This window comes from Bos grunniens, chromosome 25 (assembly GCF_055505025.1).
Source record: "Bos grunniens cultivar Pamir isolate PY7600 chromosome 25, Bosgru_T2T1.0, whole genome shotgun sequence".
NCBI classification, from domain to species: Eukaryota; Metazoa; Chordata; class Mammalia; order Artiodactyla; family Bovidae; genus Bos; species Bos grunniens.
The window spans coordinates 6,550,963-6,569,751 of NC_141189.1; the positions used below are offsets into that span (position 1 = coordinate 6,550,963).

Here is an 18,789-nt window from a genome sequence, read left to right on the forward strand (position 1 = left end):
ACAGAAGACTCATTCAGGCGACTGAAAGAAAAAAGAAAAGACGGTAACAGAGTTGAAAGCAGACATTATCGAGGATATGACAAGGTAGCCAGAGGAACCTTCACAGAGAAGAAGGAGGTGGGGGCCGAGGGGGCCCACCCACCCTGAAGGCAGAGAGCAGTAGTATGGTGATATTAATGATGCCTTGGGTCCAAAAGTTTTGCTAGTCTCCAGAATTCTCCCCATTTTGCAGATAGGTATTCAGACCCAGAGGGTGGACAGCTTGCCCAATTCAATCCCAGGGGACAGGTTTCAAGGAGGCAGAAAATGAACTGCTGGTCACAGAGACTCTGGGGCTAAAGGTACAGAAAGTCACACACCGAGTCCAACAAATTAGCCATTTATTTTACAGAATAAACACTGAGTTGAACACTGAAACATGAAATGGGGATACTTGTGAAGGATGTGGATGGCAGAGACCATGAAATGCGGGTTTTTTTTGATATTTTAGTTTAAGAAAGTGATACTGAAAAACTCAACAGAATCCAGCCCCATAGATCCTGACATCCTAGTCCCCTGCCCTGCACCCCATAAGCGCCCAGCTTTGTCTATTTCTGAGTTTCTGAGACCGGGTGCCCCACCCACCCCACTCTCAACTTCTTTCAAACCCCACCCCACCAACTGCAACTCTGAAACTCCTCCCTTTCTCCCTGTTGGGGCTCACCAACAACCTAACCATAGAGGCTGGGTTGGAGAGACCATACCTCCTTCCTAAATAAATACCCCCCCCAGCCCTTCCTCCCCAGATACCAAATGAAAAAATAAATATTGTGAACACCCACCCCCCAACCCACCAATGGAAATCTCCTGGATTTGGGGCCCCAGCCATTCACCCAAAACGTCCCTCTCTACCCTCTCTGCAGCCGCCTTCGACTCCTCTCCCGACCCAGCTGATGGGGGAGAGGGGAAGGGCCATGAACCCTTCCGATGCCAGGGCACCCCTCCCCTGTTATCGAGGTCCAAGCAGGGCTAGGGCTAAGAGGAAGAGAATGAGGAGGGGTTGTGTGTGAAAACCAACAGACGTCCCTCCAGTCCTGCTCCGGTCCTGGCTGTGGCGGATAATGACACCTCCTCCTTTGCCCCCAGCACCTTCCCTTCGAGGAGGGCGAGGAGCTCGCGCTGGGGGGGCCACAGCTGCTGCGCCAGCCATCCAGTCATCTGCATAGTGTTGTCCCTCTCCAGAGCCGCTAGCGTCCTCTGGAAGGAGGGGGAGGATCGGAAACAGGGATGGTGAAGGGAAGTAGCGTGAGAAGGTGCAAGAAACAGCCAAAGGCAAGGAGGAAAAGAACTCGACACAGAAACAGTGAAAGGTTGGGGCAGGGGCAGGCAGGATGAGAGGAGGGAGAAAGTGAGTGACAGGAAGGCGAAGAGAGAGATCAGACAGACATGGAAATAAGGCAACGAGACACAGGAAGAGACGAGACAGAGACAAAAAAGAGCGACAGATGGGGAGAGAGGATAAACAGGAAAAGACAGAGAAAACAGACAACAGAAGCAGCGAGCAGACGGAAAGAGGAGTGGGGGAGGAGAGACAAAGAGAGACGGTGGGAGTGAGGGGAAAAAATGTATGTCAGTGCCTTGCATCTCTGGCAAATTCTACTTTGGGGAGCCAGCCCCGTGGCACCCGCACCCCACTTCCCTGCCCCCAGACTCTTCCCACAGCCCACCCTCGGGAGCTTCCCATCGCTCTGTAAGAATATTTTGGTGTCTCCCCCAAGGGACCGTGAAATCAAGGGTAGAGATCTTCTCCTTGGTCTTCCACTCCCTACCTTTGAGGTAAGCGCTCAATACAGGCGTGTGAACTGCGTGAGTGAACGAATGAATGGTAACTGAGACACGAGGGGAGGGACAACAGACGCAGGGGGCGGGGCTGCGGGTTGGCCTGAGTCCAATCGCGGAAAGCGGGGCGGAGCGAGGTCCTCGCGGCGTCCGCGGGTCTCACCCCAGTCCTCCAGCTCCAGGTCGCGTCCCAGGGCGGCCGCTTTCATCCTGGTTGTGGTGGCCCGGAGCTGCAGCCGCCGCCTCCGCGTCTGGAGGTCGGGGCTTGAGGCTTCTGCATCCAGCTCTGGGTTGTCGAGCTTCCCGGCCTGGAAGCCGACCACGGGCGACAAGTACCTGCGAGCAGAGCAGCCCCGGAGGCTCCCGCCCCACCCCGCCCCAGGAGTCAGCCTCGCCCGCCCGCGCCCCCGCAGCCCACCGCCCGGCTCTCACCGGCCCGGTCCAGCTCCGGTCCAGCAAGGCGCCGCCTCCTGCGAGAGGTCCGCCGCCACGCGGGGGTCCCCGCACACAGTCTGGGGCAGCCCGGCCCAGATGCCCCTCACCCGGCCCAGACGCTCGCGGAGCTCCCACACCTGGACGTAAAGAGAGCCGGCCGGGCAGAGATGGAGCGCGCGCCCCTGTCCCCCGCGCTTGCGCCCCTGCCGCGGCCACCCGCCACTCACCAGCCGGGGCAGGCTAGCGCCTGCAGCCGTCGTCGGCCGCTCCTCCTCCGCCGCCGCCGCCGCGGACCAGAAGCGACCCACCTCCTCCCTTGGGGCTGGGGCACGGCGGGCGCGAGCCCGCGCTGGCTGGGGGCTCCCGCATTCCTGGAATACCTTCGGCACCGGGAAGAGACCCCACACACAGTCATCCCGCGGTAAAACCCACACCCCAACACGCCAAACGTCCTTGATACCCCAGTTTATCCAGAGACCCTACAGTGTCTCCCTAACACCCCACACTGTCCTCCCACCCCAGGGCCTCCCCTCTATGCTTCTCCCTCCTGTCAACTCCCTCCCCTCCCGCCAACTCCCAATCTGACACTCTCACCCTTCCTGTGGCCCCTGTACCTGGGCTGACACCCCTACACTGTTCTCCTGCAAATGCATCAAGCCTTCTGAGATCTTCACCCCGATGGACTGGGCTGCCAGCTCAAAAGAAAAGGGGCCTTGGATCTTGTCGGCTAGGAACAGGAGACCATCTTGAAAGAGGGTAAGACGGAGAAAGGGTTAAATGAGGGGCTGTACAGGGAGATAGATACTCACTGAAGTGGGATGTTCCCACAGATCCTGACCCAGGCCTTGGAGGGGAGCTGCGGATCTTAGATTGGGGGGAGGACTGACATGAGAAGAGCCCCCCTCATCCTCTCCACTCAGCACTGCTGAACACTCCCTCCCCAGTCCACCCTGCCCACCCCACACAGACAGCCATCTCAGGCTGTCCTGAATCCCCTCACCCAGATAGGGCCCCCAGTCAGGATCCAGTCCTTGGCTGCCGATACAGCCATAGGCCACGTTGAGGCAGAAGCCCCGGCAGGGTGGCAGCGAGGGCACCCCCCGGCAAAGGGGGCAGCCTGTCAGACGCATCACAGCCCGCTTGCAGCCTTCGGACAGCGGCATCTGGGAGCAGAGAGCAGGGCTGTGTCATCCACAAACACTTGGCTGCCCTCAGCCAAGCCTGGTGCTGGGCACAGAGAGAAATCAAATACCCCATCCCACCTTTCCTAGGCTCTAAGTGTGAAGCTGGATGTGAATCTCTAGGGTTGATGACCCCACGCAGCAGCAGGAGTGACCCCAGGACTGCGCCAGATCTGAGGAGGGAGGCTTCTAGGGGCCGGGCTGCACATCCTGCTTCTTGGGAGAAATGGACCAGAGGGGCAGTGAGGGGCCTGAGAATAGGTTCAAGGACAAGAGTGAGCCCATCATGGTTGAGAGGAGAATGAGGATACAGGAAGTAAGGCTGGGAGGCCAAGGAAAGAATGGGCAGTCGAGAGGGCCTTGAAGCCCAAGCCAGGAATCTGGCCTCTAGGAGGGAGCCACGGAGGGGCCCTGGAGAAAACCAGGGGGGCCAATGGGCCAATCTCAGAGAGGCTATGGAGATGAGCAGGTCCTGAGAGGCTGGCAGAGGGTAAGAGTCATCAGAGGGCAGAAGAGGGTCAGAGGTGGGAAGAGTCATGGGTCATGACACAAGAAAGACTCCAGTCTTCCTGATTTACCCAGGATGCCAGGGTTTCATGGCTGATAAGGGAAGGCCAGGCCTCTCCTGCCAGCTGACACCTGACTCTTCTTCACGGGGCCTTTCCCACTTCCTCTCCCTCCCTGGGCCCCACCCATACTCAAGGCCCTTCTAACCTTAAGTGTTTCGCTGACCACATTTCTTCCAGTCTCCAGGCCCTGGACAAAGGCCCGGGCCGCCACCAGGGCCCGGGTTATCTGGAGGAAGGGAAAGGGGAGAAAAACCACCAGACTGTTGAAGGTCAGTCAACACTGGGGCCAAGAGACCGCACCAAAGGGATGAGCAGTGGGGATAAGGTTTGCAGGTTATCTTGGGGTGATTAGGAATGTCAGGTGGTTCCGGGAGGCAGGTTCAAGAAGATCAACGAATTCAGAGTCTGGCAGGACCAAGGGGAACTGGGCTTGGGAAGAAGTGGAAGGGTTACATTTTACAGGACTTGGAGATAGAGGGACTTATATTGGAACAAATGCTGAACCTGAAGCCAGGAGACCTGGGTGTGAAGCCTAGCTCCACCCCTTACTGGCTGTGAGACCTTAACCTCTTCAAGGTTCAGTCTTCTCATCTGTAAAATAGGAATGTGAACATCTACTTCATAGAGTTATGACAATTAAATGAGATACTATAAGTGAAAATCCTTTAATAGTGTTGAACCAGCGTTCAGTACAGTCACAACTCACACTCACACTACACAGCTGAACCAGAGGAAGTCAAGATATTGGGAATAGGGATGAGTTGTCAGAAAGGGGGGGCAGGGAGCAAAAGCAGATGAGTGGGTGAGCCACTAGGATGAGACTAGGACACAGAATTGGGGGGCAGGGCTCCAGTCAAAGGAAACAAGGAGAGCTGGGTCAGGCAGAGGTGACTGGGGCGACTGGGGCATGAAAAGGGGGTCACTGAGTTGGAGGTGAGTGGTACACAGTTCAGAGGTCACTAGGTCAAAGGTGGCTGAAGCTCAGGCCTTGGGGCCCCTCACCTGCAGGCGGAGGCGGCGGGGTGAGTCCCCAAAAGGCTTCAGAGAGTCATCAGCAGAAGAGGCCAGTCGTGTGAGGCAGAACAGGTAGTCGGGGGAGAAGATGTACTGTGGGTGCAGCAGGGGGAACATTTTCTCCAGGAGCTGAGCCCAGAAATCCACCAAGGCATCATCTAACCCCTCACCGGACCTCTCATAGTAGTCCCGTAGCCGAGAGAACAGACCACTGAACAAGGGGGTGTGCTGGGTATACAGGCGGCCGAAGGAGCGGTGGAAGAGCATGGACAGGGAGTGCTCGGCTGAGGAGAGCATCTCCCGAAAAACCTCTGTGGCAAGTGCAGAAAAAGAGGTGTGAGGTGGGATGAAGCCAGAGAAGGGTGGAAAAGTAAAAAGGCAGAGGCAAGAAGAAATGGGCATGGGGAGAAAAAAGAAAAGACAAGTGAGTTAGAAATTAAGCAACCCTTAGCGGTCTGGGCAGACTGGGGGTGGGGGGGTGGGGCAGGACCCTGTGAGAGCATAGGGTGGGGATGTGGGGGCTAAACCAGGGCTGGAGTGCCTTTGGGATGAGTCAGGAGTAGGTACAGGATGCTTGTGGGGGTCATGAGCTCAGAGAGAAGGTATAAAGCCAGGTTTGGGGGTGCCAGGTCCTCACCATCAAATTTTCTGTGTCGGGCAGCCAGTGTGTGAACCAAGAAGGAACCATTCTCCTCCACCAGGCCTCGGAAGGTGGCCTCAGTTTCCCAGGTCAGCCTCTGCTCTATCTCACTGGAACAGCAAGTGTACTCCTGAGGACAAATCCGGAGGTGTTCACCTAGACAGAGGAGACACGAAGGAAAGGTGGAAAGTGATGTCATGAAATTCCTTCCTTCTCCTGCCCATCTCTGGGGGCCATCCTTTCTCTTCCAGCTGTCTGGTTTCTTTTCTATTGTCTGCCACCTCATTCCTACCTGGTCCTACCCCCTCCTTATTGTCCCCTCACCCATCCCAAGTTCACTGCCTTTAGGCATGGGATCAAATAGGAGTGGGTCAATTTAGTGATCAGAGGGTCCTCAGGTAGCCTGCCTAACATCACACACTCCAGGCCTCTAAGGACATACAGATGGTTTCAATGGGAAGAATGGGGTTTGGAGGGGTGGGGTTATCTGGTAAGAAAGCAAGTATTATCATACAAGGGACTCATGGAAATAGCGAGGGAAACAAATTAGGCTGTGAAGAAAAAAACACAGAGGGGTTGCTAATTATTAGAAAGGGATTCCTGGGGTGAGGGTGGAGTAAGAGAGCTGTTATGTGAAGGGGAGTGTTATTGTGATCCTGATAAAGAAGTTCCGGAGGAGAATACACATTATTACCGTGAGAGGAAAAGATTATTATAACGGCCACTCTGAAAAGGAAGAGAGTTATTGTGAGATGGGGAGGACCGGCCCCCGCCCCCTCCCTCGCCCCCAATTCTCTAGTCTCCCTCTTTCTCCTCACCTGAGATCAGGGCGGGAGGGAGTACGCTTAAGCTATATCCCCGGGCCCCCAGAATCTGCCGGGTCTCAGTGCAACTCCGGGTGACCTTTGCCTCGATACCGGGTCCAGGACCAGGACCGGGACAGAGGGGCAACAGCAGAAGCAGAAGAGAGCGCAGCGCGTACATAGCTGCTGCTGCCACCTTGGGACCGCAAAGTGGGTCGTAAGGAGGAAAGAAGAGCCGCCCGAACTCAAAAAGCCGGTTCTCTGCCACAGGACTGTCCCGCCGGCCAGAGAAAGAGCGCGACCTCCGAAAAGTGGACCGGGACCACGATCGCTGGACCAAGGCGGCATCTGCCGAGACAATGGGAGCGGGGAGCCGGGCAGGAGGCGGGGCCCGGGGCGGGGCCCCGCCAATAATGGTAAGGAGCCGAGTTTAGGGGCGGGGTCAAGGAGAAATGAAGCCAATGTACTGGGGAAGCTCGGCCGCGGGGCGGGACTCGGCAGGACTAGGAGGTTAGGGGAGGGGTGTGGTCTTCCTCTGAGGCGTGGCTATCTACATCTAAAGGCGGGGCCTAGGTGGAACCCAGCCTATGGTAGTTGAGAAGCCAGATTAAAGGAGTTACTACTAGGGCAGTGTGAAGCCCAGCCAATAGAGGGGGAATTTGGGGGCCGGGCTGGGGCGGAGCCAGGAGGAGCCGAGTTAAAGCAGGTGGCCAGCGCGCGGGAGCGCACGTGATACGGCTGCAATCTAGAGAGCTCGTGGCCGCACGAGGCTGCTGGAGTGGCGTGGCTAGAACGTGGTGAGCACGAGCTGGCACACGCTCAAGTCTCGCGACAACTTGCAACCCTAGGACGAGCCGTTGGGCTCGCGCCTGCGCACGACAGGCTTCGCGCCTTCCCGCGTTTTTCTGGATTCGTCTGCCACCCAAAGGGACGGGGGCGTGACCACAGAGAACTAAAGGGACCCGAGACGGTGACTTCTCCTCAACGCTGCTCGGCCAGAAGTCGCTGTCCCGGGCTGTCACAGTGAGGCTCCCCTTTCACCCAGGCGTTCCCCGTCCCCCGCTCTCCAGTCCTGAGAGAAGACCCTCCCTCCCCCATGGCTTCTTCCACAGAGGCCAGGAATCCCAGCCCCGGAAGACAGATAATCACTCAAGCGGTTAGACGGCTCTGTAACCCAAATAAACTAGCCCAGGCTGGGCTACAGAGCCTCTCTTCTGGAGAAGTGGAGAACGAGAGCTTTCCGTGACTCCTTCAGCGTTTCCGGCCCGGTTTTGATGGCGCCTCCAGCCCCAAATCGTTAAGCGCGTCCCAGTCTGGTCCTTGTCGGGGGCAGGTTCTAACGTTGCAGGAATGGAAGTTTATGTGCCTTTGTAGGGGGATGGGGGGTTATTTTCTTGTTTTTCTTGTCTTTTGTTTGCCCCGTGGGAGCTGGTTCCGTTTCACATGATTCTCTCCTCTGAATTGTGGGGAGAGAAGGGTGTGTTAAACTACCCTGGTGTGTGCCTTGGTCGACGCTTGGGGAGCACCTTCAAACCCAAGGATGGCGTTGGGACGGTGGCGTCTTTAACTTCCTGATGCCTTGGGTCAGGACCCTCTCGGTTGTTTTTTAGGCTTTTTTTTTTTTTTTTTAATTGACGTATTTTTAAAAAAAAACTTGTGCCAATCTCTGCTGTACAGCAAAGTGACTCAGTTATACACAGACATGCATTTTATTTTTGCTGTGGATTATTTTTGAAGTCTTTAAAAAATAATTCGTTATATATTTTTGGCTGGGCCTTCGTTTCTGCCAAGGCTTTTCTCTAGTTGTCGCGAGTAGGCGCTACTTTTTAGTTGCGGTACCAAGGCTTCTCATTGCGGTGGCTTCTTTTGTTGGGGAGCACAGGCCCTAGGCCAAGTGGGCTTTAGTAGTTGCGGCTCCTGGGATCTAGAGCACAGGTTCCTTAATTGTGGCGCATGGGCTTAGCTGCCCAACAGCATGTGGGGTCTTCCTGGACCAGGGATGGAACCCGTGCCACCTGCACTGGCTGGCGGATTCTTTATCACTGAGCTACCAGGGAAGCCCCATTTTTAAAGTGTTTATTGGTAACAGTATTGCTTCTGTTTTATGTTTTGGTTTTTTGGCTGGGAGGCATGTGGTATCTTAGGTCCCTGACCAGGGATAGAACCGCTGCCCGCCCACCCCCGACCCCCATCGGCAGGTGAAGTTTTAACCACTGGACCCGGCGGGAAAGTCCAAAACATACACATTAAAAAATTTTTTTTATTCTTTTCCTTTATGGTTTATCTATAAAGCTGTGCTTTTCTGTTTTTTTTTTTTTAATTGACGTATAGTTGATCTACAGTGTATTATCCCTCTAATTTTGCGCCCCCTACCCCCACTCCCTGAGTTCCAGAGCCATTCCCATGTAAAGAAGGGGGATCGTTGGAGCTGGGAATGGAGACGTGGTGGGTCAGGACGCCTTCCTCCCTTTTCCCTTTTTCCCGAAGCTGGACCACCATGCCCACCCTTCGGTCGTCGTCCTCCCGGTACCACAGCTCCTCCTCCCCGAGCAGCACGTCCTCGCCGCTGCGCAGAGCGGTAGCGGGTGGACGGAGGAGCGTGTCTGCTGCTTCTAGTTCTTCTGTGTCTGTCGCTATGCCCTGCGATGACGGGGACTCGAAGCAGACTTCAGAGGGGTGAGTGGAGTTGGTGAGAAATGCGTCGTCCTCAGGTTTTTCCCATTTTCATTTTCCAAACGAGCAAACTGGCAACACATGTGTGACTGTGAAACGCTAGGAGATGCTGTGCTGGTTCAGAACTGTGACCCACGCCTGCCGCCAGCTCTGCTGGGTGCCTTTCTGCTGCCCTAGGTGTTGGAAGCCTCGAGAATAATCCATCCTGTTATAAATCCATCATCCATCTTGTCTAAACTTTTCTTGAACACGTTTGTATGTTCAACAGGGACAGCCTCTGGTAAGGGCCCAGACATGGGGGAAAGGGAAAAGAGTTCTTTATTTGGTGCCAGAAAACTAGTATATCCTTTTTAGTTGGTGTCCTGTAATTCCTTCATTTAGGGTTATAGAAACAAGTCATCACCTGTTAGCATTTATGAGCTTATTCTGTGACAGTTAAAAGAGTACATCCTGGGTTAAAAAAAATTGTTTTTTTAATCTTTCCAGGAAAAAAAAAAAAGTCTCATACAAGGTCTAATTTATCCCCTGGTAATTTTTTTTTTTATTGAGGTATAGTTGATGCATGATATTATATAAGTTTCAGATATACAGCATAATGATTCACTATTTTTAAAGTTTATATTTCAGTTATAAATATATCTCCTGGTAATTTTAATTAGTCTCTTGTAAATCATTGTGCTGTTTAGGACCAGGTTATATATATTTTGTACATTTTAATCAGTAAGAGGTGAATTTGTTTTAAGGGCTGAAATTTAACACCAGGCACATATTAATCTCCTGTTTGTGTATTAGTATTAATCAAACACGATTTCCTGACCCATGCTAATTTTTCTCTGCACAGCAGTTATCCCCCTGACTGCCTACGTGAATATCTTTTTTTTTATTGTGGATATTAGGAAAGAGTTTGGAGAAGGAAATGGCAACCCACTCCAGTGTTCTTGCCTAGAGAATCCTGTGGGCAGAGGAGCCTGGTGGGCTGCTGTCCATAGGGTCACACAGAGTAGGACACGACTGAAGCGACTTAGCAGCAGCAGCAGGAAAGAGTTGTGCTTCATCTCCCTCAGTGCCTCATTCTTCATTTCCAATGCTTTCTTTAAGTGAAAGTTTTCCTTTAAGACATTGTCTCTACTTCCTGGCAACAGTCAGCTCATCTCTCCTTAAAATCTGAATATATTTTTCTCATGGAGAGGGGTGTATAGTTAGAGAAATTATAATTCATTTATCCTTTTATATATAGGGACTAGGGTGTTGTATCTAAGCAGAACCACACTCCTTCATAGGGATAGTGAATCTTTGTCAGCTGGTGAAGGCAGTGATTTCGAAGACAGCTTGAGACGAAATGGGAAGAAGAGAGCAGCAAAACGTCAACTCAAACCAACCCCAGTGAGTCAGTTTTGTTTTTGAACCTGGTCTGGGAGGCAGCTAAAGAAAACCTAGAAGAGGCTCAGGTGACATGCTTGATGAAAGGACAGGGCTTAAAGAGTATTAAGGGACAGAAGTAGAAAGAAGGCAGATTTTGAAGAGCAGAGAATACAGTATTAGGGTATAGAGGAACAGGAATGGAGTTAAGGAACTTTTAAAAGGAGATAAGGCTAGAAATAATAAAGTTTACAATATAAAAATCCTTGATTTCTAAGCTGAGACAGTAACTCAAACTCTGCTGTGGAATTAGCAGCTTAAGCCTAACTGTGATTTTGATGAGAGTAAGTGTTAATGTCACTTTTACTTTTTAAAAACATTCATGATTTCTTATTACTAACTAGGCAAAACTTCCAAAGAAGAGGTCCCAAACAGTACGTGCTAATGGTCAGAAAGAGTCAGAGCCACCAGCCAGTGATCTCTTTGATGCTGTGAAAGGTGCCAAAAGTGACATGCAGGTAAAACAGAGTATCTCACGCTGGTGGAGTGATAACAACAGATGCTACAAACTTGATTTAGTGAACATAACTGGTATCAAGAGAGGCAGATTAGGCCACAGGGTGAATCCGTAGAGTGATGTAAGGGAGATCTTGCATGAGGGGGAATGTTCCTTTCCTAACACTATCACAGATGAGGGTAGGTCTTGCCTTTATTGATTGATGGGAGGGGCAAGGAAAGGCATTGGATAATTTAGAGAAGCAGTTTGGATTGGGGTGGCAACGTGTTCACCCCTGTCACTTTTAGCTCCACTTTGACAATTATACCTATCCACTCTGCCTGTGTCTCCTTTAATAAGAGAGATTGATTAATATTTATTGTCAGTACTGATATTTTTCAGTTTATTTCTACCATCTTAAGTGGTTTCGCTTTATCTTGCCTTTTCTGTTTCTCTTTCCTCTTCTCTTTTTTCCTTTTGAATGTTTTATCTCATACAAGAACCTAAGCACATTTTAATTCCAGTTAGACCTTACAGTTTACATACTGTTTGGGTTTTTTTTTTTTTTGGCAGTGCCAAATGACTTTCGGGATCTTAGTTCCCTGACCAGGGACTGAACCCGTGCCCCATACAGTGGAAGTGCAGAATCCTAATGACTGGACTGCCAGGGAAGTCCCCTTACATGCTGTTTGTTGTACAGTGTTTTAGTTCTGTCCTGTCCTTCTCTTCCAAGTAGACATCATTGTTTTAAATAATGTTTGTTTATACTTATCTACATTTTAATCATTTTTTGTTCATCATTTCTTTTAAAAAATATTTATTTGACTGTGCTGGCTCTTAGTTGTGGCTCTCAGGATCTTCAATCTTCATTGCAGTATGCAAACTCTTAGTTGCATCATTTCCTTTCAAATCAGAAATCTTCCACACAGAATCATTCTCTTGCTGTCCAAAGTTTTATGTTTTAAAATTTCTTTTAGATAGAGTTTATTAACAAACTCATTGTTTGCTTGTATAAATGTCTTTTACCCTTGTTCTCAAAAGGTTGCTGGGTATCAAATTCTAAGATGACTTTTCTTTCGGCACATTAAAAAGATTATTCCACTGCCTTCTAACTTCCTGTATTGCTATTGAACATCAGCAATCAGTCTAAGTGCTGTCTAATGCAACAGTCTCTAATGCTGGAGATGTCTGTATCACTGTTGTCTGGTACAGTATTCCACCAGCCACATATGGATTTTTGATATGTGGCTGGTGTGACTGAGGAACTACATTTTTAATGTTTGATTTAATTTAATAACCATATACAGCTGGGACTGTTTTTGTGCACATCTAACTTGTAAGTGCTTTTGTTTGTAAATGTTAAATGCATGTCCTTTGTAAGTAATTTTTTTTACTTTAACCGTTTTCAAGACTGTTTTGCTTTTGTGTTTTTATGTATTATCAGATGTTCAGAGGTATAAACTTTTCTTTTCATGCTTGAGGTCAGTTAGGTTCCAGGCTCTGAGGACTGGTGTCTTTTGACAACTATGCAGAATTCTTTTTCAATGTTGCCTCTTTCTCATTCTGTTAATCCCCTTCTGGAATTCAATTAGACATCATTAGAAATTCTTGCTCTTTTCCATGTCTTAGTAACTTTTTTCCTTATTTTTATTTGTCTCTCTGGGCTATATTAAGTCTTTGACTTAATTTTCTACTTCACTCATGTTGTGCTGTATCCAATCTGTTTTTAATCCATTCATTGAAATTTCAAATTTTATTTATTATATCATGCACTTCTACACATTTTGTTTGACCCCTTTCCAAAGTTAATTGTTCTTTCTTGTATTTTCAAGCTTCTCTTTTATTTAATCATGGAAATAATAATTTTATAATCTGTGGTAACTTCAGTGTTTGAAGCCTGTGAGTGTAATTCTGTCTGTTTTTCGGCTAGTTGTTAGTTTTAGTGCTTGTTTCTTTGTTGGGGTCTTTGTTGCTGGGTGCAGGCTTTCTCTAGTGGTGGCAAGCAGAGGCTGCTCTCTAGTTGCAGTGCGCAGGCTTTTCATTGTGGTGCCTTCTCTGGTTGCAGAGCACGGGCCGTGGAGTGCAGGTTTCTGTAGTTGTGGCATGCATAGGTTTATTCGCCCCATGGCATGTGGAATATTCCCAGACTAGGGACTGAATCCGTGTCCCCTGCATTGGCAGGTGGATTCTTAACCACTGGACCACCAGGGAAGTCTGAAGAATCACTTTTAATTAAATTCTGATTGAAATTATTTTGATTTTATTGGTAAGGTGGATCTGGACTGCAAATCCAGATGTGAGGACTGGCTTATGGTTATGAATTCTGAAGGAACAATTCTTTTTTTCTTCTACCCCACACTAAGGTCATAACAAGCTAGTTGTCTTGCTTCCCTTCAGACCTGTAAATCTATTTCTCATTCTTGCTTTCATGAAGGTATGCCTCTTTGCAGGAGCCTCCTTTTGGACTACTCTCTTTGGAAGCCCTTTAGCCTTTGTCTCCTGTGCTCTACATTCTATGCATCCATCTGGACAGAAAGTTAGGGTTCCCGGGGTTTAGTAGACCCTCAGCAAAAGTCAGCTTGCTTATCTCCCAGAATTGCTACCTTCACTTCCGTTTTTGGTTTTATGGGATTCTACCTTTCATTCTTGTTAGTAGTGCATCATTTCAAAAGATGTTTTTAATATTTTAACCAGAAGTTTAGATGTTTCAGTTAGGAAGCTTATACAGAATTTCTAGTCTATCATATTGCCAGAAATAGAAATTACCCACACTGTTTTCCTAGTCTTTGGTCGATGAGTGGCTGGATAGCTACAAGCAAGACCAGGATGCAGCGTTCCTGGAGCTCGTTAACTTTTTCATCCGGTCTTGTGGATGTAAAGGTGAGGAAACTACCCTTTTCTAACCCCCAGCCTTTCTCATAAAACTTTTTCTTTGTGAATATGAGTAGGATTAGGCATTCCTAAAAAGAGAGGGCAAAGTGTAAGAAAAGTTTCCTTTATTTAACTAGTATCAACTACACTGTTGATTGGTAAACAGGGAAGTGATCCAGTAATGGAATGTATTGGTTTGGAGACAGAATCCTTTGGAGAAAAATAAACATACTAAAGTGATGATGTTTACAGATTTGGACCATCAGACCTTTCTTTCCTCTAAATAATCTTTTCTTATCCCTTATTTCTAAGCCATTTCATCTCATATTTCTCTACTGAAACTGTGGCCCCAGGTCCCCAAAGGCCATGACCTAATTTACTGGGGCAGATAGTCTTATAAGACTGCAGGTTGTATTATAAGGACCTGGCATAGTTTTCTTGCTTTCTTTTTGTTTGGAATATTTCTTTTTAACTGTAGTTTTCTGCTGTTTGATTCCCTGGGGTTTTCTAGACAGGTTGCCTTATATCAGATATTCCAGTTAGATGGTAGCACATTTATGACTAGGATTCTGGTCTTCTGATTCCCCACCTGAGCTCTTTTCAGTATATTTTTAAGATCATCTTCAAATGTTTATGTGAATGGTCATGGTATCTGTTATTTCCCTTCTAAGTATCTCATCTCCATTCCTCAGGCACTGTGACCCCTGAGATGTTCAAGAAGATGTCTAACTCAGAGATCATCCGGCACCTAACTGAACAGTTTAATGAGGTGGAGGAAGACTATCCAGTATTCTCTAGCCACCGTTATTGCAAAATACAAGGCCCATTACCCTCTTCTTTTCGATTCTGGGAAATAGGATAGCTTTTGGAAGGAGGGATTTAATCTCTTGGGAGCAAAAGGGACCTATACACATTATCCGAATATGCCTACAGAGTTGAGAATAAGATATATATTTTTTTACTATATGGTTGGGTTTTGACATCCAGTCTCTGTGACTCTATGGATCTGGTAGTAACTCTCCCATCTTTTTCATGAACTCTTCTTTAGGATTCAGGAGACTATCCTCTGACAGCTTCAGGCCCATCCTGGAAGAAGTTCCAGGGAAGCTTCTGTGAATTTGTGAGGACATTGGTCTACCAGTGCCAGTACGGCCTCCTCTACGATGGCTTCCCCATGGACAACCTCATCTCCCTGCTCACTGGCCTCTCAGACTCCCAGGTCCGTGCCTTCCGTCACACCAGCACCCTGGCTGGTAAGCAGTCACTGTTAACTCTGTAAGTGTTCTCATGGGGGTTGGTAGAACTTCCCTCTGTTCTCTAGTCCTGGGTCATCTTTCCTGCCTGCATTCTAGCTGTTTACTTCAGGGTCATGCTTATTTTGTCCTGAACCTTCATCCAGTTTCTCACTAGTGGGATTGTTAAAAGGGGTGGATCACAGTGACAGTTTCCAGCTTTAACATGTTTCTCAGAGCTCACTGAGAACAGGCTAAGGATTAAAAGCAGCCCAAAAGAGGGAGAGAAAAAGCCCACTCCAGAACAGTGAGTCTTAGGATTTTAGGGTCACCCTGCTCTAGCTTTTCTTTTTCACTGCTCCTTTTTCCTTCTTTTTTGAACATACCATCCCTCCTCTGACTTAATTATTTTCTTACCTTGTTTTTACTGACTCAAGCCATGAAGCTGATGACCTCCCTGGTAAGAGTTGCCCTCCAGCTGAGTCTGCACAAGGACAACAATCAGCGTCAGTACGAGGCTGAACGGAACAAGGGGCCGGGACAGAGAGCGCCTGAGCGCCTCGAGAGCCTGCTGGAGAAACGCAGAGAGGTGAGCTGTTTCCCTGCCTCCTGCTCCGCTCCTGCGCTTCCATCACAGCTGCTTATCACACCGCCTTATCAGCCCCCAAGCTTCTCTCTCCCAGGCAAGCTTTCAGACTGTGATGATGGAGTTTGGCAGTAGTTTAATAGACCCATCCTGTTAGAGGTCATTGTATGTTCAGCTTGTTTCTGGGATTTGGGCTCAAGAGAGCATTTCTAGTTAGAGTAAATTTTAAAAGTTCTCTGTAATTCCACTTTTGCTCGGTTTCTATTGTCTGCGTTCATTATCACAAGTATTTAAGTGTTGTGCCTGCATCTTGTGCAAGGAATTAAGCATTGACTTTCATCTCAAGTGTATGGTATGCAGGAGTGCTGGGAGGCCAACTGCTGGTGGAGGAGGCCAAGTTTTCAAGGAATGGAAAGGACACAGGCCTGTCGTTCACTCCTGGATTTAAATTCTGTTCCAGTTAGCTACTAGCTCCATGGCCTTATGTAACCTCTAAGCTTCAGCGTCCTTTCTTTTCAAAAGGAGGTAATTGTTTTTGTGATGACTAAATGAGACGAGTAAATTGCCTACCCAGGCACATAGTAGGTACTTGCTTTGATTCCTTTTAAACCTGAAGACCACCACCAGAGGACATAACCCCCAACAAAATCTCTTACACTGTGTAAACCTTCAAACAGCTGTGTATGTCATGAAACTTAACACTGATTTTCCCCTTACTTCTCCAGAGTATCTGAGACCTCCCCAGCCATGAGGTTGGCAGGACTCACCATGTCTAACTGTGCCAACTGACTGTTTTCCAGCTCTCATCAAAGATCTCTTCCATGCTAAATCATTAGAGGAGGGAATGTTCTACTTCCCGGATTCTCTTTTGCTGTTTTCACTGTCAGTGTGATCTTAAACAGTATATGTATTAAGTCTGTCTCAAATCTTATATACACTCGTGTGATTGTTTTATTGGGACTTCTCTGGCTCTTGCTTCATCAGTTGTAGTTTTACTTTTCTGTCTTTAATTTCTCCCTCCCCAATGGTTTCCTCTTTCCAGTTATAACTGTATATAAGCGTTTGAATCTATCCTTAATCCTTCTCTATCAGTTACTCCATTTCTATCCTTTTAGTATTTCCTTCCTTCCTTAATATCCAGCTGAATCCTTTTTGCTACCTAGCTTCTATACCCATTTTTTCCTTTCCAATTTTTCTCTCCAAACCAGTAACTTCTTAATCCCTATAGCCAATGGCCTTTTATCAGTCTCCCTTTTTGACTTAACGTAAAATTTGGTATTGATAGACCCACCTTTCTTCCTTTCCTCTCTTTGCCTTTTTCTTTAATTTTGAAAATATTCAAATGTTCAAAAAGATATATTGGTAGAATGAACACAACATATGAACTATCTAGATTTAACAACTATTATTTCGTTCAATCACTCAGTCGTATATTTCACTATACTTCATCTACTTTTTTTTCCCTGGTATTTTTTTACTAAATTGTGGATGTGTATGTGTGTGCTCAGTCATGTCCGATTCTTTGCGACCCCATGGACTGTAGCCCTCCAGGCTCCTCTGTCCATGGAATTCTCCAGGCAAGAATACTGGAGCCGGCTTCCATTTCTTAACGTCAGGGCATCTTCCCAACCCAGAGATCGAACCGCATCTCTTGCACCTCCTGAATTGGCAGGCAGATTCTTTACCACTAGTGCCACCTGGGGATATTTTAACCTAAAGATTTGAATATGTCCTCTAAAAAAACATGTTCCTGTATTATACTGTTTTCCTATCCAAAAACATTAACAGTGATTCCCTAATATTTTCTAATCCCAACTCCCATTTAAAAATTTCCATTTGTCCCCAAAATGCCTTTTCAGTTCAGTTGCTCGGTCATGTCCAACTCTTTGCAGCCCTATGGACTGCAGCACTCCAGACTTCTCCATCACCAACTCTCAGAGTTTGCTCAAACTCATGACCATCAAGTCAGTGATGCCATCCAACCATCTCATCCTCTGTTGTCCCCTTCTCCTTTCTTCAGTCTTTCCCAGCATCAGGGTCTTTTCCAGTGAGTCAGTTCTTTGTATCAGGTGGCCACAGTATTGGAGTTTCAGCTTCAGCATCAGTCCTTCCAATGAACACTCAGGACTGATCTCCTTTAGGATGGACTGGTTGGATCTTCTTGCAGTTCAAGGGACTCTCAATAGTCTTCTCCAACACCACAGTTAAAAAGCATCAATTCTTTGGCGCTCAGCTTTCATTATAATCCAACTCTCATATCCATACATGACTACTGGAAAAACTATAGCTTTGACTAGATGGACCTTTGTTGGCAAAGTAATGTCTCTGCTTTTTAATATGCTGTATAGGTTGGTCATAGCTAGTCTTCCAAGGAGCAAGCATCTTTTAATTTCATGGCTGCAGTCACCATCTGCAGTGATTTTGGAGCCCAAGAAAATAAAATCTCTCACTGTTTCCATGTCTTTTATATCTGGTTAATTCCAGCCAGACTGTGGCTTAGTTAAGGATTGTGCATTTCATTTGGTCTTTTGTGTTTCTTAAGTCTCTTTTAATCTTGTACAGAACCTCTGCCCCGGCCTCCACTTTCCCCTCAGGATATTGATTTATTGAATTGGGTCAGTTGTCTTCAAGAATGTCACCTTGCAATTCTGCTTCCCTGTTACCTGTTAGGGTAACAGGTAACATCTAGTCTAGCGTTTCTCAACAATGCCATTTAGGAGGCTGTCCTGGCATTGTTTCAGCAGATGTGCTCAATTGTGTCCAACTCCTTGTAACACCATGGATTGTAGCCTCCCAGACTTCTCTGTCCATGGGATTTTTCAGGCAAGAATACTGGAGTGGGTTGCCATTTCCTCCCCCAGGGGATCGTCCCATCCCAGGGATCAAAGCCACAGCATCCCTGGCCTGTATCCACTAGGTGGCGGTAGTACCCAGGTCGTAATAAACAAAACTGTCTTCAGACTTTGCTAAAGTCCTGTGGGAACCCCAAACTGAGAATCACTATTCTAATTGCTTTGGCATAGTCATTTATAGATGTTTTTCTGGAACTCTCTTGCTTTTTCCATGATCCAGCAGATGTTGGCAATTTGATCTCTGGTTCCTCTGCCTTTTC

The 18,789-nt window shown here is 47.9% G+C and overlaps 2 protein-coding genes across 22 annotated transcripts in view; one reads left to right on the forward strand and one right to left on the reverse strand.

The window, feature by feature from the left end:
• Positions 1-372: 372 nt before the first annotated feature.
• Positions 373-6,812, reverse strand: GPC2 (glypican 2). Of its 2 annotated transcripts, XM_086374168.1 has the most exons (11): positions 6,476-6,731; positions 5,655-5,813; positions 5,006-5,328; positions 4,523-4,594; positions 4,149-4,229; positions 3,254-3,416; positions 2,868-2,998; positions 2,481-2,633; positions 2,251-2,390; positions 1,982-2,154; positions 373-1,236 (listed from the first exon to the last, which is right to left on the reverse strand). In XM_086374168.1, the coding sequence occupies exons 1-11, from the start codon at positions 6,639-6,641 to the stop codon at positions 989-991; spliced, it is 1,809 nt and encodes a 602-aa protein (XP_086230294.1). In that variant the 5' UTR covers positions 6,642-6,731; the 3' UTR covers positions 373-988. The 2 variants fall into 2 exon arrangements, with proteins under 2 accessions (XP_086230294.1, XP_086230293.1); XM_086374167.1 differs by lacking the exon at positions 4,523-4,594 and having other exon boundaries at positions 6,476-6,812.
• Positions 6,813-6,898: 86 nt separating this feature from the next.
• The window catches only part of STAG3 (STAG3 cohesin complex component), a 31,058-nt gene continuing 19,167 nt past the window's right edge, over positions 6,899-18,789 (forward strand). For 9 of the 20 annotated variants that reach the window (XR_015154344.1, XM_086374143.1, XM_086374137.1 and 6 more), the window contains exons 1-8: positions 6,939-7,483; positions 8,948-9,136; positions 10,414-10,516; positions 10,897-11,010; positions 13,772-13,868; positions 14,552-14,628; positions 14,908-15,112; positions 15,529-15,680. Coding sequence is in view for 19 of the 20 variants with exons in the window: in XM_086374143.1 (XP_086230269.1) it covers positions 8,958-9,136; positions 10,414-10,516; positions 10,897-11,010; positions 13,772-13,868; positions 14,552-14,628; positions 14,908-15,112; positions 15,529-15,680 (927 nt within the window). In the remaining variant the exon portion in view is untranslated. Of the gene's footprint in view, positions 7,484-8,947; positions 9,137-10,370; positions 10,517-10,896; positions 11,011-13,771; positions 13,869-14,551; positions 14,629-14,907; positions 15,113-15,528; positions 15,681-18,789 lie in introns of all 20 variants that reach the window. The other 11 variants (XM_086374153.1, XM_086374150.1, XM_086374154.1 and 8 more) reach the window with 6 other exon arrangements.